The sequence below is a fragment of the Haemorhous mexicanus genome, chromosome 22, assembly GCF_027477595.1.
Source record: "Haemorhous mexicanus isolate bHaeMex1 chromosome 22, bHaeMex1.pri, whole genome shotgun sequence".
NCBI lineage: Eukaryota > Metazoa > Chordata > Aves > Passeriformes > Fringillidae > Haemorhous > Haemorhous mexicanus.
In genome coordinates this window covers 5,861,164-5,885,058 of record NC_082362.1, presented here as the reverse complement: position 1 = coordinate 5,885,058, position 23,895 = coordinate 5,861,164, and the positions used below count along the sequence as shown (strand labels likewise).

At 49.7% G+C, this 23,895-nt stretch overlaps 2 protein-coding genes across 8 annotated transcripts in view; one reads left to right on the top strand and one right to left on the bottom strand.

Annotated features, from left to right (window-relative positions):
• The first annotated feature begins 383 nt into the window (after positions 1-383).
• Positions 384-15,526, top strand: LIG3 (DNA ligase 3). Of its 3 annotated transcripts, none has more exons than XM_059865603.1 (20): positions 384-532; positions 808-1,355; positions 1,839-1,955; positions 2,788-2,985; positions 3,357-3,508; positions 4,409-4,575; positions 5,194-5,271; positions 5,365-5,533; positions 6,196-6,351; positions 6,782-6,913; positions 7,644-7,723; positions 8,132-8,219; positions 9,125-9,202; positions 9,453-9,576; positions 9,869-10,011; positions 10,744-10,818; positions 11,820-11,966; positions 13,093-13,267; positions 13,933-14,057; positions 15,009-15,526. In XM_059865603.1, exons 2-20 carry the CDS (start codon positions 827-829, stop codon positions 15,240-15,242), a joined length of 2,967 nt encoding a protein of 988 aa, XP_059721586.1. In that variant the 5' UTR covers positions 384-532; positions 808-826; the 3' UTR covers positions 15,243-15,526. The 3 variants fall into 3 exon arrangements, with proteins under 3 accessions (XP_059721586.1, XP_059721584.1, XP_059721585.1); XM_059865601.1 differs by having other exon boundaries at positions 15,006-15,526; XM_059865602.1 differs by having other exon boundaries at positions 398-532; positions 811-1,355; positions 15,006-15,526.
• Positions 15,527-15,768: 242 nt separating this feature from the next.
• The window catches only part of RFFL (ring finger and FYVE like domain containing E3 ubiquitin protein ligase), a 29,207-nt gene continuing 21,080 nt past the window's right edge, over positions 15,769-23,895 (bottom strand). For 4 of the 5 annotated variants that reach the window (XM_059865605.1, XM_059865606.1, XM_059865607.1 and 1 more), the window contains 5 exons: positions 22,005-22,409; positions 20,402-20,494; positions 19,859-20,066; positions 18,658-18,681; positions 15,769-18,142 (listed from right to left, as the gene is read on the bottom strand). In XM_059865605.1, coding sequence (XP_059721588.1) covers positions 17,961-18,142; positions 18,658-18,681; positions 19,859-20,066; positions 20,402-20,494; positions 22,005-22,409 — 912 coding nt within the window. In that variant the 3' untranslated portion in view covers positions 15,769-17,960. The remainder of the gene's footprint in view (positions 18,143-18,657; positions 18,682-19,858; positions 20,067-20,401; positions 20,495-22,004; positions 22,410-23,895) is intronic. The other variant, XM_059865608.1, reaches the window with a different exon arrangement.

Sequence of the window (23,895 nt, the reverse complement as noted above, 5' to 3'; positions counted from 1 at the left end):
CCGATCCCAGTGCCGCCCCAGGGAACGGATCCTCCACATCCTCCAGGCACGGACCCGGTGCCAACCTTCCCTGGCCCCGGGCGCGCTCCCAGTGCCGCCGTAGGGCACGGACCCGCCCTGGCCCCGGGCGCGCTCCCGGTGCCGCCATAGGGCACGGACCCGCCCTGGCCCCGGGCGCGCTCCCGGTGCCGCCGTAGGGCACGGACCCGCCCTGGCCCCGGGCGCGCTCCCGGTGCCGCCTCAGCCGCGCCCGAGGCGGGAAAACGCTCCCGGCGTGTGCTGGGGGCGGGGCTAGACGGCCCTAGGGGGCGTGGCCTGCGCGTGCCCGCCCCCCGGGCTTAGTTCGGGCAGGAAGGGGCGGGGCCCGGTGCGCCGCACGCGCGCGCGTGGCCCTACGGAAGCCGGGCTGGCGCGCTCGGGTCCCGGCGGCGGCTGAGGCGGCGGCCCCGGCCTGAGGGGCTGGGGTGGGGGGGTCCCGGGCGTCCGGACGGGGCGGGGAACGGGACGGGATGGCGGCACCGTGAGGAGCTCGGTGAGCGGCGGAGGGGCGGCCTGGGGCCTGCGGCGGCGGGGGGAGCCGGCGGTCGGGCCGGAGCGGGCAAGGCGGGAAAGCGGCCTCGGGGCGAGGCTGGGGCGGGAGAGGCCCTGGGAGCGAGGAGGGGGCCGTGAGGGCTCGGGGTGTGGGGCAGCGGAGCGGGGCCGGTGGAGGCCGCTGCGGAGCGGGTGCCGGCGGGAGGCTGAGGGCTGCGGCCGGCCAGGGGGTCCCGGCGGGCAGAGGGTGCTCAGTGTCCCCTGTGTCGCTCGCAGCAGCCTCAGCACGGACTGGATGCGCACGGGCGGCAGGACGCTGTCACACGCTGCCCGAGCTCTCTGCAGCGGCACAGCGCTGTTCTGCCCTCGGCCACAGCTCCCCTTGCCCAGACCGTTGTCCCGCTGTGCCGGAGCCAGCCGCGGGTGCTGGTGCCAGCTGCTGTTCCGGCCTGTCGCTGTGCCATCCCCGCAGCAGGCGTTTCCCCTGTCCCTGCTGTTGGGCAGCTGGCTGCGCTCGGCCTGCGCGGCTGCGGGGGACATGGCGGAGCAGCGGTACTGCGTGGACTATGCCAAGCGAGGCACCGCGGGCTGCAAGAAGTGCAAGGAGAAGATCGTGAAGGGGATGGTGCGCATTGGGAAGATTGTTCCCAATCCTTTCACCGAGTCCGGAGGGGATATGAAGGAGTGGTACCATGTTAAGTGCATCTTTGAGAAGCTGGATAAGGCCCGGGCCACCACTAAGAAAATTGAAGACATCACAGATTTGGAGGGGTGGGAAGAGCTGCAGGATGAGGAGAAAGAAACAATCAACAAGTACATCTCAGGTGAGGCATGAGGCAGTGCTAGGGTCACTTTTCTTATTATTTTCAAGTTATGCCAGAGGTTGTCACCCAGCTTTGCCTTTGCCATGAAATCCTCATGGATTTATTTGTGTGGCTTAGGAACAAAGTGTGTGGTGCTGCTCCAATCCTTGTCTCAGCCCTGTAGGAAAGGGAAGAAGTGATCGCTTCTACAGTGACACTCCTTGATTCATTTGTCACAACTGATTGTGGACAAGGCCTAGGTGATTTAATTAATGGGCAGATAAAACCCATGTGGAAGCATCAGTTATTTTCCATTTCCACTTTTTTCTGTGATCTTCAATAAATTTCATATTGTTCTAACTTTTGTTATCTGATACACATCCAGGGTTTTTTCTCCTCCAATTCCCATTTCTTTTAAGGCTTACTGCTTTGTAAGCTACATAATATGGTGAGGGATGTATGAGATTATTCCTGACTGCCTCCTTGAACCTTTCTGCTTTCCAGAAGCCAATTCCAAGACTGGAGGTACCCCAAAGAAAAAGGTGATAGTGCAGGCAAAACTCACTGCTACAGGACAGCTGACCACAAAAGATCCACCAAAGAAATTCTCTGGATTCTCTGGTAAGAATTAAGAAACTGGTTCTGGGAAATCAATTTCTTTTCATCTCAACATCAAGAAGTGTTTTAGCTTGTCTCAGATTGGTAGGTTTTTATCTGTAGATGATTTAGGGTTTTTTAATTCTGGTTTGTCAAAAGCTCTCAGTGCTTGAAAGAACATCTTGAAAGATGTTTGAATTTCCAATTTTCCCAAGGAGACAAAGGTTCTGCCATGACCCACATTGTCAGGCTGACTCCATCCCTACGTCCATTGGCTCATTGCAGCCAAACTGAAGGTGTAGGCTAAAGTCATCCCATGTGGAGCTCAAAATCTGGAAAAAACTGCTGAGGGATTCTCAGTTGTGTTCAAGGAAAGGAAAACTTGTCCTGAGGGGCAGCTGCCAGCAGGACAGTCCATCTGACCTGACCTGACACACACCTGGAGCTCCAGACTGCCCAGAGCCACAACATAGCCAAAGACACCAGCTCCTGTAGGGGATTGGTGTTAGGAGACAAAAGGGGATGGAGATGTATTCCCCAATTTTAAAAATGTCTTGCTTTGAAGGGCAAAAGCCTATAAAGTAGGAAAAAAATTGATTCAACATAGGCATCTATAAGGAGAAATTAATTTTCACCATGGTTTAGTCATAATTTTCTGGTAGAATTAAGATCTGGTGTAAAATTCTGGTGTAATGTGAAGGGTAAAAATAGTTGGAAGGTTTTTTACAAAAGTCATAAATTTTAGCTCTGAAGCTTTGCCAGCACACTGGGATTGTTCCCAGCTTGCCAGGCAGAGGTAACTTCAACATTAGCTCCATGTTGTTAAAAAAACCAACTTGTGCTGTGTTTGATGCAGCCAAGCCAAAGAATTCAGAAGATTCTCCTGCCAAGGGTGCCCAGCAGCCCAGCCTGTCTGCAGCCAGGTGTGACCCCCAGCACAAGGACTGCCTGCTGCGCGAGTTCCGCAAGCTCTGCGCCATGGTGGCTGAGAAACCAAGCTACAATGTCAAAACCCAGATCATCCAGGACTTCCTCAGGAAGGGATCTGCAGGAGGTATGGCTCCAGCTGGGAATTCTCAGCTCTCTCAGAATCAGCTTCAAATGCTGGTCTCAAAAGGAAAAGGGATTTCAAATCTGGTTGTTGTGTGTGGTCCCAGCCTTGTGCTGTGGTGGTTTCTGAGCTGTGGAGGTAATCTTTGAAAAGTGAACTCTACAAATAGCAAATTCGGACAAAAATGTCTCACTCAGGTGTTGTAGATGCCCAATTTAGAGGCAAATTGTGGCTATTTTCCCTATGAATTCCAAGGCCCACCTGTAGGTTTTATCCCCAGGATTATGCAAATGAACACAACCAACCAGAGCCTGGACATGAAATAAATCCTTACTGTTATAATGTGCTTTTTTTTGTTTGTTTGTTTTCTCCAGATGGTTTTCATGGTGATGTATACCTGACCATTAAGATGCTGTTACCAGGTGTCATTAAAATAGTTTACAACTTGAATGATAAGCAGATTGTGAAGCTGTTCAGCAGGATTTTTAACTGCAACCAAGAAGAAATGGTCCGGGACCTGGAGCAGGTGAGTGCAGACAGCAGCTCTCTTAATTTCTGCTGTTCAGCTCTTTGCTTATGCAAATTCTATAATGGTTTAGGTTTTTTACTCCTTAGATTGACTGTTAGAATGGGAGCTAGTGATTTATTTTGGTTTTCCTTGGCTTTAGCAGTTTTCATAGCATTTTCTGCCATCTGGAACCTGTAGAAAATCATGTTTGAATGGAAAGCAGGATAAGAATTCACCTGGCAAAGCTTTAGAAAGCAAGACTAAAATTATCTAGGCGAGGTGAGCTGCATCTGTTTGTCTAAACTCCTTTTTCTGGCACATTGCTACAGGACTGAGTTATATTACTCTTTTTGTACCATCACACATCAAAACCTGGGATTCAATTAACAGACCTGTCACTGGCAGCTGCAGTTGGTTATTACAATTAAGCTGCTACAATTGCAGGTGCTCAGTTGTGCACTGAGTCCTTGTGCACAGGAGCTGGTGATTGACTGTGCACCCTCTGATTCACTGCAAGGTGCAGAAAAAGGGTGAATTAGATAATAAAGGTAATTTTTTCATCTCTGTTCATTGCCTTGCTGTGTACTGCCTTCTAGTGACATCACTAGCCTGTCCCACGTCCTTGGATTTACAAGTGGATTCATCCTGAGGAAATAAAGGGTCTGTGCTGCTGCAGCAGTGAAAAATAGAGCCATGAGATGATGCTGGTACTCTTAATTACCTTTCTTGGCAAATTAAACAGCTGAGCAGCTTTACGTGTCGTGGCAGCTTCCTTAAGTGTTTGATTCCAATTTCTTCGTGCAATCCCAGCATCACTCCTGTCCTTGATCCTCACTGGAACCATGCAGAATCCCCAGTGGCACTCCCATTCTCTGGCCATGCCTCTCATCCACACCCTGGTTTTGTTTTTGGAGACAGGGAGATGTTTCTGAGACCATACGGATCTTCTTCGAGCAGAGCAAGACCTGTCCTCCAGCAGCCAAGAGCCTCCTGACCATCCAGGAGGTGGATGAGTTCCTTATCCAGCTGTCCAAGCTCACCAAGGAGGATGACCAGCAGAGTGTCCTGCAGCAGATCAGTCGCAGGTGAGGGAAGGAATCAGCCTCTGAAGGTTTGCCCAAACACTGGAATGGTTCTCTACAAGCTGGAGTAGCTGAAAAATGAATCATGAGCCACCGAGAGTGAACTTAATTAGCATCTGTAAGCTGCTGTTAGTGGTGTGATTGAGACACCTTGACAGCAATGGAGAGCTTTTATGGCTCTTGTTCATGCTGGAGAACTTTGTCCCTGCCTGTCAGGACACTTCAATCAAACAAGTGAATTGCAATAACACCCTAATGGTGCTTAGCTGTTAATTAAGTTGCTGTTCTTAAGCATGTTGGGAAAAGCCTTCAAGTAATTTAGACAAAGATTTTTGGTCTGGTTCAGTTTGTGTTGATCTGAGGCTGAGGGTTTTCCAATCAGTTATTCTTGATACGTTAATTAAGTAAATTTTGGAAGGTACATCAACGCTGAGGCAGAGTTAATATTGGCATAAGGATGCTGGAAAGCTTTTTGGATATTCCCTTGTGTCTCTGAGGTGTCACTATTAACATGATTGGTTAAGCCCTCTGCAAAGGGGGGGCTTTTTTAAAAAGACCTGGATGATTTTCTTTCAGCTGGAAAGTTCAGTTCACACCTTTGCTGAATCTTCTCTTCTTCAGGTGTACGGGCAACGACCTGAAGTGCATCATCAGGCTAATTAAGCATGACTTGAAAATGAATGCTGGAGCAAAGCACGTGTAAGTGACACGAACCCAGAAGTGCTCATTTCCTGAGGCAGCAGCAGCAGCCCTGAGGCTGAGCCCTGTTCCCCCTCTCTCCATGCCTTGCAGGTTGGACGCTCTGGATCCCAACGCCTACGAGGCGTTCAAGGCCTCCCGGAACCTGCAGGACGTGGTGGAGAGGGTGCTGCAGAACCAGCAGGAGGCAGAGAAGGTGCCAGGGCTCAAGAAGACCCTGAGTGTGCAGGCCTCACTCATGACCCCAGTGCAGCCCATGCTGGTAGGTTGGGCCCCTCCTGGCAGCCAGGCACGGCACAGAGACCCCCACGTGGGAGGGTCAGGAGCCAGGGCAGTGGCTGTGCAGTGTGGGCTGGCTCTGCAGGGCTCAGGGTTGTTTAACCCCCACCTGGGAGGCTCAGGAGCCAGGGCAGTGTGGGCTGGCTCTGTGCAGGGCTCAGGGTTGTTTAATGCCAGTTTAGAAAGCATCTCCTACCACCAGGCCAGGTATTCAATATAGTCAGGAACTGCCAAGCTAAAACCTTGCCTTGCTCTCAGTCTTTTGTGTTTGTTTGCTGTCATTGCAGAAGTTGATCCTCTCTCTGGAAAGAGTGTAAGCTTTACAGTGGATTAGAGATTCAAATAAGCCTGGCTTTTTGTGTGAACAAAGCAGAGTTAAATATTTACTTGTGGGCTGATCACACTCCTACAGAAGGCACAGTGCACATTTTAAAGCATTTGGAGGGGATAAGCACTGAAAAGCTGTAATTATCTGGGCAGATGCAGATGTTAGTAAGGGAATAATTAAGGAAAACTTGGACTCGCTAACAGAGGTTCTGGACAAAAAGCTCTACAAGAGGATTCATTGTAGCTCATTCATGAACTTGGGTAAGAGTAGATTTATTTTCCATGTGTCACCTGGGGTTTGGCCCCTCTGTCCCCCAGGCTGAGGCCTGCAAGTCCATCGAGTATGCCATGAAGAAGTGTCCCAACGGGATGTACGCCGAGATCAAGTACGACGGCGAGCGCGTGCAGGTGCACAAGAACGGGGATCACTTCAGCTACTTCAGCAGGAGCCTCAAGCCTGTGCTCCCCCACAAAGTAAGCACCTGGGCACTGCCTCACCCCTTGTGCCAGCTCCTCTGCATTCCCAATAGTTTCCTTCTATAGGCAAGGAGGATTCCTTCTCATTCCTGGTTTATAGAGGTATGTAGAATGTGGAAAAGCAACACTTAAAACTAATAATTTAATTCTGGTGCACATTAAGAGCTTGGAATTAAATTTCATCTGTCTGCTGTAGAATCCTCTCTTTGCACTGCATTTTGGGAGCCTTGCTGCCAGTTGGGTGACTTGGTTCTGTTTATTAAAGCCTCATTTTTCTATTTGTAGACTGCTGTGGGTACCATAGAAGTGCAGATGTGCCACATGTGCCTCATATACTTGTGGGGAAAAACACCTGCATTGGAGTGAATCCCTCTCTTCAGCCAGTTATTTTTCTTTTTTTTTTTTTTTTTTTTTTTCTTTTCCCAAGGTAGCCCATTTTAAGGATTTCATCCCCCAGGCTTTCCCTGGTGGGCAAAGTATGATTCTGGATTCAGAAGTTCTCCTGATTGACAATAAAACTGGCAAGCCACTTCCTTTTGGGACTCTTGGTGTGCACAAGGTAAAAACAAAATTAAATAAGAATGTTTTTTGTGTTAGGAGGCTGTTACACTGCTGACTTAAACACAATCTGTTATCACAGGATAATTTCAGAGCTCTGGTGCTTGTTAGAGCATCTGGGGAAAAAAAAATAAGATTATTGAGAAGGCTGATATTGAAAAGCTACTGCTCTAATACAGTAGGTTTGATATTAACCTGATTCCTGGCAGGACATTAACAGAACTTAATAATACTAAAAAAATATTTGGGAAGTCTTGCAATTCTGTCATTGTTTCTCATGGCTTGAGCAATGTATGGCAGCCTGGGGGAGCACAGGGATGCAGTGATTGTTCCATGCAAATGTTATGTACTGCTTATGTCTGGGCTGAATGGGGGTGAGGAAAAGGACAGGAAAATGAAAATTAAACTATAAGTGCTTAAGTTAAAAGTCACCATTAATCTGCTGTCTGTAGAAATGTGGTGGGTTTTTTGCAGCAGTAGTGACAGATGTTGCATTGCCCAAACCCATTAATATTTTTAGCATTATTTTCTATTCCTAGGAAATGAACATTCATTATGTTCTCAGCTTGTGTTTGGACGCATTCAGTGTAAATCTGAATTCTCAGAATGCTTCTTTTAGAAGAGGCATAAGCTTATAATACCTAAAATATTACAGAGATAAAAATCCATCCTTTTATTACTTTGCTAAAACTGTTTGCTGTGACTGCAGAATCCTGTTAATTGTATTTCAGAAAGCTGCTTTTCAGGATGCCAACGTTTGCCTCTTTGTGTTTGACTGCATCTACTTCAATGACATCAGCCTCATGGACAGGTGTGGCTGCCAGGGGAGAGTGGCTGGGCTGGTTTCTTGGGATCAACTGGAAAACCTGGGCTGGAAAACCCCACTAATGCAGACAGACCAGTTCACCTGGGCTGTCAGACTGGCCACTCACTGGGAAATCAGGGCAGCATGGGAGGGACCTTGCTGTGCCAAGGACTTTTTCTGTGGAGCTCCTCTTGCTCTCCAAAACATTGGGATTAGCTGCATCTCAGCTGCTCATCTGGCATCCTCTAAACACACTGTTAACATTGGAATTTCCATCCTGTCACTTCCTGGAGGAAAGTAAGAACTAGTTGTCCTCTCTGGAACTCTCTAGGATGATTTAATGACTTTAGCAGCTTTTTTCAGTGTTCCTCTTGGGATTGCTGCTTGTCCCTCACTGTCCATGCCCTGCTCTAGGCCCCTGTGTGAACGGCGCAAGTTCCTCCATGACAACATGGTGGAGATCCCCAACAGGATCCTCTTCTCAGAGATGAAACATGTCACAGTGAGTCCAGAGTGCCCCTACAACCCTGACCCTGCTCCTCCAGCACTTGGCTTTTTTTTATGATTAACTCTGCAAGTTCACCCTGGCAAAATGGTTCTCCTTCTGCTCTGTGTGCAAGACTTCTTGAGCCAACATAGTATTCCCACCTTCTCCTGGCCCCAACTCCTTCAGTATAATCTTAACTTGCATCAGTATAATCTTAATTTGCATACCTCAGGTTTCCTGGCTTGTTAATGATTTTGTAGCCATTGTCACTCTGACCCTGTTAGGAGGAGTTAAGTCCTGCTGTCACTCTGTCACAGTCTGTGCTGTGCAGTGCAGAGCTGTGACTGCAGCCTGATTGAAGGGAGCCAGACTCTGCCACTTCCCAAACTGGCACCTTCCAGTGCCACACAGCCTTAAGACATCCTGGCTGCTAAAATCTGCATTTAGGCAGCAGCATGCTGGGATTTTCCTTTGGTCATGCACAAGCCTGATGTCCCACTGTTTTTCCCCATTGCTGCTGATTTCTGTGGCACCTTGGCTTTGGTGGAGAATGCTTGGACATTCTGGGCAGAAGAAGGTTCATAGGTCCCAAGGCAGTTGGATGGAGAAGGAAGCAGGCACTGCTGGCTGAGCAGATCTGACTTGGGTCATCCTGGGACACAGCCAGTGGGGCAGCCACGTCTTTGAGGGGTATTTTTTAACCAGACAAACCTTCTCTTTTTGGGACATATTCCCAGCTTTGTCACTGGCTGTGCAGCAAAGAGAACATGTACAGGATCCTCTTTGGAAAATTTGTCAGAGTACCTATTCCTCTCTCTGCAGCTGCTTTGGGTTTAGTGCACCACTGCTCCAAACACAAAGCCTGAAGAGCTCAGCCCCTTGTAGAGTCCTGAGCTAACCATGGTCCCTCTCCTTTGCAGAAAGCTTCAGATCTGGCAGACATGATCACCCGGGTCATCCGGGAGGGGCTGGAAGGGCTGGTGCTGAAGGATCTAAAGGCAAGTTCCCCTTCAGTCTGTACTGTGTGTCAGCTGGGAATGTGGGAATGACAGCAGTCAGCTCTGGGACAGAATCACACATTGAGCATTCCAGAAACATCTCTGGGTTCCTCTCAGTGCTGACACCCAGTCCAAGCTGCTCCTCCTGCTGTGCTCAGGAGCTGCTGAGCTGGGTAAAGGCCAGGGCTGTCTGAGGAGCTGCTGCCCACCAGGGGATCTCTCTGAGGGGGCTCTGCCTTCCTTTGCACAGGGTAGTTATGAGCCAGGGAAACGGCACTGGCTGAAGGTGAAGAAGGATTATCTCAACGAGGGGGCAATGGCTGACACTGCTGACCTGGTGGTGCTGGGGGCTTTCTATGGGCAAGGCAGTAAAGGTAGGTCTGGAGTTGGCTGAAGTCAGAGCTCTGCTCAAGGAGCTCCCAAGGTTTTCCTGTTCCAGGCCTCCAGAAGGAGGGTGGCTGGAGCAGTGGTTACCTGCTGCAGCCCATCATGTCCTTGCTGTGGCTTTGCTGGTTGGCACAGCAGAGCTGGAGGTGTTGGGCTGGGCTGTTGCACAGTGCAGGGGCTCTGCTCAGCTTTGTGAGTGGCCCTGCAAGCATCACAAGCTCGGGCCCCAAAGACACAAAAGGGTTTTGGCTCAGAAGAGCTGTGGCCTGTCCTGTGCAGGTGGGATGATGTCCATCTTCCTCATGGGCTGCTACGACCCCAAGAGTGAGAAGTGGTGCACGGTGACCAAATGCTCTGGTGGCCACGACGACGCCACCCTGGCACGTCTGCAGACAGAGCTGGACATGGTGAAGATCAGCAAGGTGAGAGGGGAGCCAGGGGATGCTCAGCTGCCCTGGAGGTGCTGCTGCACTGCAGGGTGCATTCATTCCTGCTAGGAATGAATCAGAGTTAAAGCTTATCAGCCACTTGACACAAGTGAGGTGTCTGAGCAGCCAGCTCCTGGAGGAGGCAGTGCCTGGGATCTGCACCCAGGCACCATCTGTTTCCTGCTAGGACAAGGTTTTGTTGGGAAGATCCCAATTTTTTTATCTGGATTTTTGGTCATGTTGTGATTGGCAAAGGCAGTCACTAGATGGGGCTGTGGGAGGGAAGTGCTCAGTCAGGCTCTGCTCTGGTGGCTCCATAACCTGGGGTTGGAGTTAGGATTTCTGTCAGTGATTTATCTTGCTTTTCAACTCTGGACAAATAAACAGAGAGCTGAGTTTTAATATTACCTTGACATCCTGGAGGCCATTTGCATCAAGGTTGTAGAATCTTAAAAAAAAAAAAGGTAGTTTTACATGAATCACAATTGGAGCAACTGTTCTTGTTTCACTCACAAAATGACAGGAATTGAGGGCTGTGTTTTAGGCAATATTTTTGATTTTCCAGATGAGGCTGCAGCTCAGTGCAAGTTCCATCCATGCCAAGGCAATATAATACCTCTGTGCTGATCTATTTCTAGGTTGTGTTTCAGCAGCTTCTGTTGTAGAATTAGGTTTATATATGAAGATAAGAGTCAATAATTTGAATTTTGTGCTTTAAATTAATAGGATCCTAGTAAAATTCCAAGGTGGCTAAAAATTAACAAAATCTACTACCCAGACTTCATTGTCCCAGATCCAAAGGTAAGTGCTCTCATAATCATTTCACATTTAACATTTCCCAGCCCTTAGTCTGCAATCTTCTATATATCCTTTAGAAGGACAACTTAGAAGTTGTCTGTGTTACAAAATAAATCTTCATAGTTGGAATGGGAAATTAAGCACAAGTTTTTATCTCTCAATCTTGCAGGTGCATTTGAGGCTAAGAGCTTCATGAAGAAATCACACCTGCAGCAGTTTTGGGAAATATTCTTGTGCATTAAATCCCTTCCAGAAGTGAGCTTGCTTTAAATTTGAGATATGAGAAATCTGAGTTTAAAGGGTTGAAACACAGCTGTAACCCAAAAGTTGCTGTTGCTGTAGGGAATGTGTCAGTGTGCTCTGTATGCCTGAAGGAGAAGGTGTGCTTAGAAATTGGCATTTTGTGTTAGTGAAGGGTCTCTGGCTTAGAGAAAAAGCAGTTTAACAATGAATGTGACCAGGAAGGTCACTTTGTGTCCATGGAGCTGTGCTGGGGTGGGGAGTGGGGGGTGAGGCACTCTCAGCTGGCTCCTGAGGGAGCCCAGGGGTGTGCCATGGCTCTGGGCTGGCTCCTGAGGGAGCCCAGGGGTGTGCCATGGCTCTGGGCTGGCTCCTGAGGGAGCCCAGGGGTGTGCCATGGCCCCCTCAGCTGGCTCCTGAGGGAGCCCAGGGGTGTGCCATGGCCCCCTCAGCTGGCTCCTGAGGGAGCCCAGGGGTGTGCCATGGCTCTGGGCTGGCTCCTGAGGGAGCCCAGGGGTGTGCCATGGCCCTTTGGGCTGGCTCCTGAGGGAGCCCAGGGGTGTGCCATGGCCCTTTGGGCTGGCTCCTGAGGGAGCCCAGGGGTGTGTCATGGCTCTGGGCTGGCTCCTGAGGGAGCCCAGGGGTGTGCCATGGCTCTCTCAGCTGGCTCCTGAGGGAGCCCAGGGGTGTGCCATGGCTCTGGGCTGGCTCCTGAGGGAGCCCAGAGGTGTGACCTGGTTTCCTCCCTCCCTCCCTGTGTCCAGAAAGCCCCGGTGTGGGAGATCACGGGGGCCGAGTTCTCCAGGGCCGAGGCGCACACGGCCGACGGGATCTCCATCCGCTTCCCGCGCTGCACGCGCATCCGCGATGACAAGGACTGGCAGACAGCCACCAACCTGCAGCAGCTCAAGGTGGGGCAGCAGGGGGACTGGCAGACAGCCACCAACCTGCAGCAGCTCAAGGTGGGGCAGCAGGGGGACTGGCAGACAGCCACCAACCTGCAGCAGCTCAAGGTGGGGCAGCAGGGGGACTGGCAGACAGCCACCAACCTGCAGCAGCTCAAGGTGGGGCAGCAGGGGCCCTGCGGCTCCTGGCGCCAGGCTGAGCTTCAGGCAGATCACAGCATGCCCTGAAGGCACCTGCTGCCTGTCGTGGCACCTTCTGCTTTCCCTTCATACCGGGCTGGGGCTGGGTTGTTCTGCTGGAGGCCTCTCAGGTCCCTTGAGCTGTTGTGTTGCTGTGCCCTGTCAGAGAAGTCTCTGCAGGCAGTTGGTTCCATCAGCTCCTGTGGCAGGGTGAGGAATTGCCTTCCTCAGAGGTGACCACAGAATGAACTCTGTTGGAAAAGGCCTTTTGAATCATCAGGTCCAACCTATGACCTAACACCTGCTCAGCAGCTAAACCATGGCACTGAGTGCCACGTCCAGGCTTCTGTTGAGCACATCCAAGGACAGGGGCTCCACCACCTCCTTGGGCAGACCTTTGTTCTCTCCGTGCTCACTCAGTTTCCCATCACCTGCTGAGGCTGGGAGAGGCATTTGGGAAGTGCCTGTGGGTACCCTGGGGCACAGGGGCCAAGTGGCACTGGCCAGGACCCCCATGCTGCAGCCACCCCAGTGCCAGCCTTGGGGGAGCTCTGTGCTCAGGGGAGCTGCTGCAGTTTGGGGCTGCCAGGGCTGCTGTGCCATGGGAAGCAGGAGTGATGCAGCCCCCAGGGCCTGCCAGGATCCCCGTGGGGAGGAGAGAGGAACAAAGCCCTCTGCAGATGGGCCTTTCCCACAGTGAGCACTGGGCACTGCTCGTCCTTCAGCCTCTTGCTCTCTTGCAGATGATGTGGATGTGGCTTTTGATTCTCCCTGTGTGGAGAGGGGTGGAATGCAGGGAGCTGGGACAGAGGTGACAGGAAAATGACTGCAGAGGGGTGCAGGAAGAAGAGGCTTTTGAGCAAACAATTCAGTGGGGAGAGCACCAGAGCAGTCTGTGTCTCACAGCTCATCTCCAGTGTCAGACATGTTTCTGTGCTGTTTCTCTGGGCAGGAGCTGTACCAGCTCTCCAAGGAGAAGGCTGATTTCAGTGTTACAGCTGGGGAGGAAGATGAGTCCACAGCTGGCAGCAGTGGAGAGAACGATGGGAATTCCAGGTCTTCCACACCTCACAGCAGTATTAAGAGTCCCCCAAGCAAGTCACCTGCAAAAGCCCAGAAGGCAGAAGGTATGGGGATGGTGTTTCAGGAGGGAGCCTGGGCTGTGTCCTCTGTGCTTGGGGCAGGCTGGCTCTGGGCCCTTGCCCTCTGTCAGAGACTTGATGATCCCACCTTTCCCATGGATCTCAGGGATAATGGGCAAAGCTGTTCAGATCCTTGCTTTGGCCCTCTATGAATTGAGTAGCCGCAGCTCTGAGATGTCCTGGGATTGGGAAGAGAGGGGTGGAAACAGCTCTGGTGATGCTGTTCAGGTTGGTGTTCACTGCTCCCATTTGTGCAGGTCACAGCTCTTTGGTGTGAGATTGTTGGCCATGAGCCAGTGTTTAATTTGATTTGGATGGAATTCATGTGTATAAAGGGACACGTGGCTGGAGGTGATTTCCTGGTGAATTGAGCTGGAACATGAAGCAGATTGCTGAGCAGTTTCACAGAGGACAGAGTGGTGACAGCATGGAGGGCAGGTGGTGGCAGCAACCTGGGAATGGGGCAGGAGGCTGCCCCACACCATTTCCAGTAGAAAAATGGGTCTCACTAGTGACAGAAATTCATGGATTCACTAGGATTCAAGGAGGGGAGGAAGCTTTCCCCTTCTGCTCTTTACTCTTTCCTACAACATTAATATACAACCAGGATCTGGACAGAGCACATGCACAAGTCAAATTTTTGCTTTTAGACAGCAAAGAAGTCATTGGATCCCCTCAAAAATCTCCCCTCAAAAGTCACTTCTTACCTCAAAAATCCGAGGAGAAACGAGGGGAGAAGAGAAAAGCATCTGAGATGGAGGACAATGGAAAAAAGGTACAGACAGCAGGCCAGGACAGCACCCGTGGCCGGGTGGGGGGAGGCTGGGGCAGTTGGGGTCTGTCTACTTCCATGCCAAGGAATGCCTGTGTTCACTTCCATTCCTAGGAATGCCTGTGTTCATTTCCATTCCAAGGAATGCCTGTGTTCACTTCCATTCCAAGGAATGCCTGTGTTCATTTCCATTTCAAGGAATGCCTGTTCATTTCCATTCCAAGGAATGCCTGTGTTCACTTCCATTCCAAGGAATGCCTGTGTTCATTTCCATTTCAAGGAATGCCTGTTCATTTCCATTCCAAGGAATGCCTGTGTTCACTTCCATTCCAAGGAATGCCTGTGTTCACTTCCATTCCAAGGAATGCCTGTGTTCACTTCCATTCCAAGGAATGCCTGTTCACTTCCATTCCAAGGAATGCCTGTGTTCACTTCCATTCCAAGGAATGCCTGTGTTCACTTCCATTCCAAGGAATGCCTGTGTTCACTTCCATTCCAAGGAATGCCTGTGTTCATTTCCATTCCAAGGAATGCCTGTGTTCACTTCCATTCCAAGGAATGCCTGTGTTCATTTCCATTCCAAGGAATGCCTGTGTTCACTTCCATTCCAAGGAATGCCTGTGTTCATTTCCATTTCAAGGAATGCCTGTTCATTTCCATTCCAAGGAATGCCTGTGTTCACTTCCATTCCAAGGAATGCCTGTGTTCACTTCCATTCCAAGGAATGCCTGTGTTCACTTCCATTCCAAGGAATGCCTGTTCACTTCCATTCCAAGGAATGCCTGTGTTCACTGCCATTCCAAGGAATGCCTGTTCATTTCCATTCCAAGGAATGCCTGTGTTCATTTCCATTCCAAGGAATGCCTGTTCATTTCCATTCCAAGGAATGCCTGTTCACTTCCATTCCAAGGAAAGCTTTGCCCGAGCTGTGTTTCCCTCCCTCCCCCTCAGCAGCCCCTGCTGGACATTTTCACGGGGGTGAAGCTGTACCTGGCGCCCTCGGTGCCGGACTTTGCCCGGATCCGCCGCTACTTCATCGCCTTCGACGGGGACCTGGTGGAGGAGTTCGACACGGCCTCGGCCACCCACGTGCTCGGGGACATTGATGACAACCCCGGGGCACAGCGGGTGACTCCCAGGTGGATCTGGGAGTGCATCCGGAAGCGCAGGCTGGTGGCGCCGTGCTAGCACAGGGGGCAGTGCTGGCACAGACAGCTGGAAGGGGGAGTGGAGGGAACGGGAGATCCCTCCGTGGAGGTGTGCAGAGACAGGAAGTGCCCTCAAGTAGCTCCAGAGATCCAGAGCAGCCCTATGGAATGAATTTAAAAAGTTCTCTGAAGAAATGTCACTGCTGAATCCCATTTTCCTGCCCATACTGTAGACCACCACCCTTATCCAGGTGCTGGTTTAGTCTCCTTGGGTTTTTAAAGTTTGGGTATTTTTATAGATAAATAAAACTGAAGCAGCTTCTCCTTTGCTGTCAGGACTTATTTTCCAAAGGTTCTTCTCTTCCTGTTCAGGAGAACAGAGCAGCAGCTCCATGGGACTCTTGGCTGTGGTGCCAAGGTCATTTGTGTTGTCAGGTAATTTTTTTTTCCCCTCCAGCTCTTCTGTACCCCCCACTAACAGAATTTCAGCACCTGGGATCCCAATTTCTGGCTGAGGTTCAGCAGTAGCTGTTGGATCTCTGCTTGTAACACATTCAGAAACTAAGTTAACTAAATCACAATTCAACTTTATTATAAAATTATAAACCAAACTTCTGTACCAAAACTAGTAAGTTGAACTGTCATAGTACCAGAGGATTTAATAGTGAATAACATGCCCTTTCAAGTAGAATATTAAGTTTTTTAAATCTTTAAACAATGTACAGTGTACATAAAGCACATAAATATTTCCATTTACTTTATTAGTTCAGAACATTATATTCCTTTGGATCATTAATCAGTTTCCTCCAGGTTTTGATTTTCCTTTAAAAACAACTCACTCATCTCCATAAGTAGAGAATTACAAGGAAAACAAGAAGAGTCCTCCCTTCACAAAGCACATTTTAGAGTCACAGGGTGGGTGGATCTTCTCATCCCTAAAATTTCAGGCATTGATCTGCAGCTTGATTTGACTGCTGTAGACAAAAAGCCTACCCTGTAGAAGGAAAAGTACATCTATCCATAGGGGAATCACCTTCTTCCTGCTAAATTCCCCCAGCCCTGAGTTTATTGAACAATATGACAACATGAATTTTCACAGTGGATTTCCTAAATGAGGCTGTTCAGCACGTTGTGTATTCCTGCAGCTCCTCGAGGTCCCTGTGCTCTCCACAGAGCAGAGTCACTTCTTGCCTGCCCTTTTCTCTGTCAGGATGCACTGACTTGTTCACTTTGTTCTGCTGGATCTGTTAAACCTTACGTCAAAGATTAGAGAACAGCCTGGCCAGGGACAGAGGTAGGACTCAGAATGCTGAGTTCAGTCAATGCTGCAGCTGCTGCAGCTTCCGAGACCCCCTCAGTGAGACATCCCTGGCTCTCTCCTGCTGCCTCCTGAGCCATGCATCTCTCATCCCAGGTGCTGCTTTGGCAGCAGGGCCCAGAGCAAAGACCCTGCACTCACAGCTGCTGGAAGTGGCCCTGTGCAGAGCACACCAGGTGCTGCTGCCACCACTGCCACTGCCCAGGAGCTCTGCTGTTCTCTGCTGGCAGCCAGGCTGGAACACAGAGCCATCCCCTGTCCCAGAGCAGCCAGGACAGCTCTGCAGGGAGGGCACAGTGCCATGCTGAGGGACACTGAGGGCAGAATACACCAGTTCCAGTCACCTCCAGCCTCCAGAACTGGCAGACTCCTCCAGCACGTCCCTTCCAGCTGAACACACTGCCCAGGAGAGCTGTCAGGGATCAGGCCACAGCCTCTCTCCCCACCCTCACCTGCAGAAAGGACAAAATTGCTTTTGGTAAGCAGTGGAAGGTAACACACCTGTCAAACTGAGCCCTGGGGAGGATGGGGAAGCTGATCTGCACTGGAGATTGCTCATGGATCCAATGGAGACAAAGGCTTTCTTCCATGATTCCCTTCTAAAAAAAGAAAAAGTCACCTGTACTTAAATATGATTGTGTAGCAGTGGGGTCCTCACTACTCTGCAGCTCTGTGGTTTCCTCACTAAACCCTGGGGAAGACTCAAGCCTTGGGTTTGTAGCTCCCTCAGCAAGTGGGGGCAGTTCAGTTTAAACCCCACCTCTGGCACGTGCTGTGAAATCAAAGTTAAAACCAGAAACCTCCCTCTGCCACAGAAACAAAAACCCAGCACACAGGGCAAGGCTGAGCCTTCCCAGCCTCCCTCCCAACAGTTTTCAATAATACAAAGAGAACCTTGATAGAAAATTACACATTTTTCCACAATTGCACTAGGATGGAATTAGGGAAAGCAGGGATGGTCTGCCTGTCCTGCAAGCACAACAATTTTACATTAAATTAAAGATAAAAGTAAAATTAACAAGCACAGTGACATTTTCATCTTCGAAAATCAAGTTGTTGCTGGGCAGAGCCTGAGCAGCAAAACAAAGGACACTTTTTGAGACCCCAGCTCACTTTTATTATTCAGAGGAAAATACAAAGCCTCTGGAGCTGATCTTCCTGGTGGAAAGCCGGGCATCCATCTGTCCTCAAATTATCCTAGGATGGAGGTGGTTAATGATTGCTGGCAATGAGCTCCAAGGAGTCCAGGCACTGTGGTGTAAAGCACGATGGTGGGATGAGCAGAGTCGGGCATGGCTTGAGCAGAGCACTTTCCCAGGCTTCCTCCTTCCCTCTCTTGCAGCAGGGTCCATGCTAATCTCCAAGGCTGGCAGGGATGTTGGCCCTTTCCCGAAGAGCACTGAGGCTTTAAGGCACAGCAGCCCTGAGCCCGGAGCCCCTCTATGTCCTGAAGACGTGCACGGCCCGGATCACGTACTGCCGGCAGATGGGGCACTCGCTCATGCGCTTCCCGCACTTGGTGCACGTCACCATGTGCCCGCACTCCAGCAGCACGCAGTCGATGGCAGCGTCCATGCAGATCCTGCACAGGTTGTCCTCGGCGCTGGGGGGCCCAGCACCACCTGAGGGGACAGCAGAGCACCCAGGGGTCAGACAAAGGGAGGTGGGGGGGGTCTGTGCAATCCCACTTGGCTCTGCTGAAGGGATTCCCTAAGGGACAAGGCCTGCAAAGGAACTCCCCTTGTGGCTGCTCCATCAGCTGGCAAGGAGCAGAGGTTTTAGCTCTTACACAGTAATTTCTGTGAGATGGAAACAAATACCACTGAGATTCTCAGTGAGGAGGCAAATGAAGCAACAGGGGTCTCTTCCCAAGTAACAGCACAAGAGGAAATGACCAAGTTGTGCCACAGAGGTTTAGATAGAAATTTTTCCTGATACCCATTTTCAAAAAGGTTGTCAAGCTCTGGAACAGGCTGCTCAGGGCAGTGGTGGCATAAAAAACCCTGGGGGCAGTTAAAAGCCATGTAGATGTGGCATTTGGGGACATGGTTTAGGGGTGGCCTTGGCAGTGCTGGCTGGACTGGATCTTGGAGGGTTTTTCCCAATAAACAACTCCATGATTAAGGATCTCACTCACCAGTCTGATTGTCAGTGTCCAAAACTGCAACAGAAGGAGAGAGGGATTTGGTGAGAATCTGAAAAGCTGGGAGAGAAGTGGTAGCAGGCCCAGGGGCTGAAAACCTTGAGGGAGTTGCTGAACCAAAACTGCTTTTTGCTGTTCACCATGGGAGGCTCAGGCTGGGCTCTGATCAGGACAGGTTCAACAACTGACAGGAACCTTCTCTGATACTGAGCTCACAGAACAGTTAAAGCTTCCCAGAGATAAGGGATCCAAAGGGATGGCTCAATTTTTAAGACAGCCTTGGAATGTGTGCAGAGCTTGGCTTCCCAGCACTGCACCTGCAGCAGGCCCTTGTGCCAGCTCCTCTGCTGTTACACAATCACCAAGTGATTGAACAGACACAGAGTGAGTGGAAGAAAAGGATACATTGCATCAAAAGCACAAGGTAATGAAAGAATGCAACCCCAAAACCGCTGTCTTAAATCTTGGATCATCCATAGAAGACAAAGCCTAGAGAGACATGTTTAAGAAAGCAACACTACTTTGGACAGCACTGAGAAACAAACTTATGAAATCAAAGTGTTAAAGTAAGTTTCTCTTGTAAGTAATTTACAAATATGTGTTTTTTTTTAAGAAATCCCCTGGAAGGGCAAACTGGCACCTGGAAAATCAGGCCAGATATATTCTCTACACACCTGTGTCCCCTCACAGCCACCTGTGCAGGCCCAGGAACACTCTGGTGGTAAGAGAGTGAAACCCCAGCTACCAACAGCTGGGCAAGCCCAGGGAGCCACTGCTCTGAGCACATCCTGAATCTCCCAGCTGCTCTTTGGTGGCAGTTTCCTGCCTGGGCAGGGCATTTCCCTGCTGGCTTTGCCAGGTACCACGAGCCAAGAGATAAGAGCTCAGCATATCCAGTCATGTACAGCCACCCAGCTGTTGTGAGGGTGAGGCAGTGCCCAGTGGGATCTGTTGGGGGCATGCACAACACCAAGAGTGAAGGATGCTGCTGCTGCAGGGCTCCCAGAACTCTCCTCAAACAACAACAAGGAGTGTTGCTGAGCAGAGCTCAGCTCCTTTCACTCTGTACAAAACACCCCCTCCTTCCTCCTCACTCTGCTGCACCAGAAATGTCAGCTAAGCTCCATTTCCTTCTATGGCTGCCCATAAAAAGGCTAAACCTGGAGAACAGGCCCATGTTGGCTAAGTCTCTCACCTAGATGCTGAAGGTCCTTCTCTCTGTAGAGGCGAGTGACCCTCTCCAGCAGCTCCCACTTCTCACAGCAGCCTTTGTAGTTGACGAAGTTGCGGGCGAGGATTTCCTTCAGCTGCCGCACCGAGAGCGCGTTGATGTCCCCGACGCTGGTCAGGTCAGACAGGGAGGCCTTCCTGCCCAGCACCAGGTTATCCTCGGAGTCACTGGACTGGGGGGAGCACACAGGGAATCAGTCATGCCCTCAACACCTTGAACTAGGATTTTAATCAACTTCCAGCATGTGTGTTAGCAGGAATTTACGTCTGGATGTACAGAGAAGTGGCTACTCTGAATTCATCTACCAGAAACACAAATCTTGAGATAGAACTCAATCATTTCTGTCATGGTGTCCAAGTGACACCAGTTCTTTCTGTATGAGGACAAGATGATGCCACAGAAGGGGTTGATTTGGTTTGGCCAGCCTCAGTTACTGTTCATGTCTGGTAGCAAATCCAGCCCAGGAAACCTGGTATTCCCTGCCATCCAATTCCAGGACACACAAACCTGTATCTCATCCTCTGCTGCTGCTTCTTCTCCTGCATTCTCAGCTGCTGTTGCACAGGCTGGGCTCATGACAGGAGGCACATGACCATTGGCCTGGAAGAGGAAATGAAGCTTTCACCAGCTGTAGGTTTCTGGAGGGAAATCAACTCCAGGACAGTGTCACTGCAGTCCCTGACCTCTGGAAGGACACAGGCAGGACAAGGCCCAAGCCAGGCACACTCACAGAGGGTTTTTCCTGGGCAGCACTCACACAAACTAACACTTGCTGAAGTTTTAAAGCCCCAGTACAGAACTCCAGGCTGGATCAGGAGACCACCAAATTTATACACCAAATTTGTAATTGTGTATGTGCAGTCCTTCCCTGAAGGTCACACTGTGCTCTGGTGTGGTGTCAGAGCTCTCAGTGCAGAGCCCTCTCTGACAGCTCAGATCTCACAGTAACCAGGCAAACACCTCCTCAGGTGGGGTCTGGAGTGGGCAAACAGAGACAGTGAGGGAGCAGCAGTGACACAGCTGGAGGAGAAAAGCTGGGCAGGTGCTTTGAACACTTGATCAAATGAGCAGTGTAATTTCAGCTGACTCACCCCCAGCAGCCACTGCTCCCTCTGGTTTCCTACTGACAAAGAAACTGTAATGTTACCATCCCACTTATCCAAGTGGGGACTTGTTAATATTTACAGAGCCCAAGAACAACAATCAGGATCAAAGAGCCTGAACTGCAGCACCATGTCATGCAAGTCAGGACAAGAAGCTGAAATGTATCATGGGGCAGTGAGGAAAGAGAGCAAAGCTGGTAAAAACTGGAATGGCAATATCCAGAAAACCATGGAATGAAAATGCCTTTTAATGATTTGTAAAAAACATTTCTCACAGGAGAACTCTTCTGTTGAACTAGATAAATCTGCTGAGGAAGCAGAAGGTACACACATTTTCACAGCTCTGGCCCACAGGGAACTGAATACACCCATTAACTTTGTAACAGGACAAGGAGCAGATGTCAAACACTGAGTAAACTTTCCTTAGCAGAGAGCAGAAAAACAAACAAAGCAAGGTCAATAAAAAATAATTAAACTCAAATGCCCCTGCCGAGGTTCATCAGAACTGCAGGTTCATCATAAACCAAGACTTGGCAACAGGCTCAGGGTTTGTCTTCCATTGATCTTAGTGCAGGAGACACCAAAAACCTCACCCAGCCCCCATCACCTCTGATCAGTTCCAGCTCCAAAACTGCATTAGGCTGTCCTTGTTATCTGGCACAGGAATTAAAGAACAGTACCAACAATTTAATTACACCTACAAACATGTGCCAGAAGCCATCAGCAAGTACCAAAGGCAGCAGTTACAGGAGCACCTTGTGGCAATGGAAGTGGGGACCAAGGCACCAGAGAAAACACATCCCAGAGCACTGATGATGTTCTGAGAGCGAATGCTTGAGATACTCAGCACTGCCCACCAAATTCAATTCCATAATGAACAGCACATCAAAGTTAGTGACAGCAAGTCACAGCTTTACACAGCAAAACCACAATGCAGCATCCTAGTAGTTAATCCAAAAATGGAGATGAGTAAGTTTGCAAAAGATTGTTCTGGCCAGAGATTGTACCTGTTGGTGTTCCTGAGCTTCTGAACTTGAGATGGGATCTGCAGACACTGAGGACTCATCGTGTGAGGTAGGAGAGGCCAGGTTGGTTGGGGGGTGACTCACAAAGTCTTGCTGTTCACCAGCACTGGTATTAAATGTGTTTGTTCTTATCTGATCTTCCTGGGTAATTGCAGGCTGCTGGCCAAGGATCAGGAATACCAGGTCCTCCTTTTCACGACAGAACTCTGTGGAAATCTCATGGAGGGCCAAGTAATCTCGCAGATCCTTCACCTTCATCTTGATCAGCTCCTCCCGCTGAAAAGCCGTGGCTCGGAAGCGCTGGCAGAGGTGGCAGAGCAGGGGCCCACCCTCGGGCTGGTTTGAGCAGGACGTGCAAAAGTTCTTCTTACAGTCCAAGCAGATGTGCTGGGAGAGAGAGAGGAAGAGTCAGAGCCAGCCCTGCCCTGTGCCAGCAGCACACAGGGCAGGCAGCGCAGCCAAAGGAAGCAGCAGCTGCTCCTAAAGCACAATCCAAACCCTCCAATCCATGACAAAGTGCCAAGTGCTCACCCATGCTCCTAGAGGAGGAAAAGGACTGATCCCTGAGCAATCACTGAGTCTTGGAGAAGCCCCATTCCCACTCCATTTACCCAGAAACGTGATATCCTGACAAGATTCCCTCACACCACAGGAATTTTCTGCACCTGCCCATGCAGTTTAAGCCAGAGGAAACTGAGATTGAGGCAGCAGACTTTGAGTGAATTCCAGCTAGTTGTGCACATTGCTCTGTGCACTAAGCTCCAACATTGAAGGAACTACTTAAAAACATTTCCCTTTCATAAATACCTGCTATGAATGATGTTCCTCCCTCCTTTTTTCCCCCTCCAATTTGCTGCAATCACGGAATGAATCTCAGTTTCACCATAAGAGGGACAGGGAACAGCAAGGTCTCACAGACATCAAAGAATCTGACATTTGTTTATACAAAAATAGCTTATTTTGAAAACAATATGCACACTTTATACCAGTTAGTGCTGGACAGAAAGTGTTGGAAGTTTTGGAAATGTTATGCCCCAGACAGTTAAAAACTTTACACATTGAATTCTGTTGTTAAAAGTTTATATTTGATACTGGTTCTGATCTTGTCACTCAGAGCTTGATTTTCAAAGTTCCAAGCACTCACAGTCCGTGCTGACTTCTGCAGAAACTTGACTGCTCATTCCTTTGGAAAGACAAATTCTGCATTTTCCAATAGGAATAGCAGCAGAACAGCCACATTATGTGCCTGTTAAAAAGTCCTGGGGGAAGAGAGAAGTGGTTTCAGTGCTGTTAAAAATGCCAATTCACAGTCTCAGAGGAGCCAAGCACCTCTGTGGAATCCTGACATGCTGATCCTTCAGAGCTGTGCAAGGAAAAACACACAGGTGGAGTTGGAGAAGTAATAAATACAAACTCAAAAACAAAAAACTGGTTTATGAACTGCTCTAGTGATTGAAGAACATCCCAGCTGAAAGAAAGCAGATGTTTTACAGCTGTAAATACACTACTTGCTTACAAAAGCTCTTTCTGATGCCCTTTTCAGCCTGAAACCCTCCCTGCTCCCCAGTTAACACCTCCAGGCCTCTCATTTAGAGCTTGTACTACACTCACAGTGACACTTACTGGAAAGAATCCCAATTTCCTGCTCAAGCATTTTAAGACATTCCTACTTCTACCACAGAGAGAAACTCTTGAAACCTTATCTCAAAACTGCTGTTTGGGGGCCTGCCAAGGAAAAGCAACTTTCACCAAAAACAAAGCAAGGCAGGAAGGGCAATTTCCACAGAACATCCAATTTGGAGGAGTTTTCCTTAACTTCATCACCATAAAAAAATTAATATGCAATTGACTTTTTGTGACCCTGTGATTGCAA

What these genes read in the sequence shown, in the direction of transcription:
- LIG3 (XM_059865601.1), top strand. Translation starts at nt 827, where the DNA reads ATGCGCACGGGCGGCAGGACGCTGTCACACGCTGCCCGAGCTCTCTGC. An exon ending in CCCCAGTGCAGCCCATGCTG is followed by an intron (nt 5,534 to 6,195) that starts GTAGGTTGGGCC and finishes TCTGTCCCCCAG; the next exon opens with GCTGAGGCCTGCAAGTCCAT. An exon ending in TGGTGCTGAAGGATCTAAAG is followed by an intron (nt 9,203 to 9,452) that starts GCAAGTTCCCCT and finishes TCCTTTGCACAG; the next exon opens with GGTAGTTATGAGCCAGGGAA.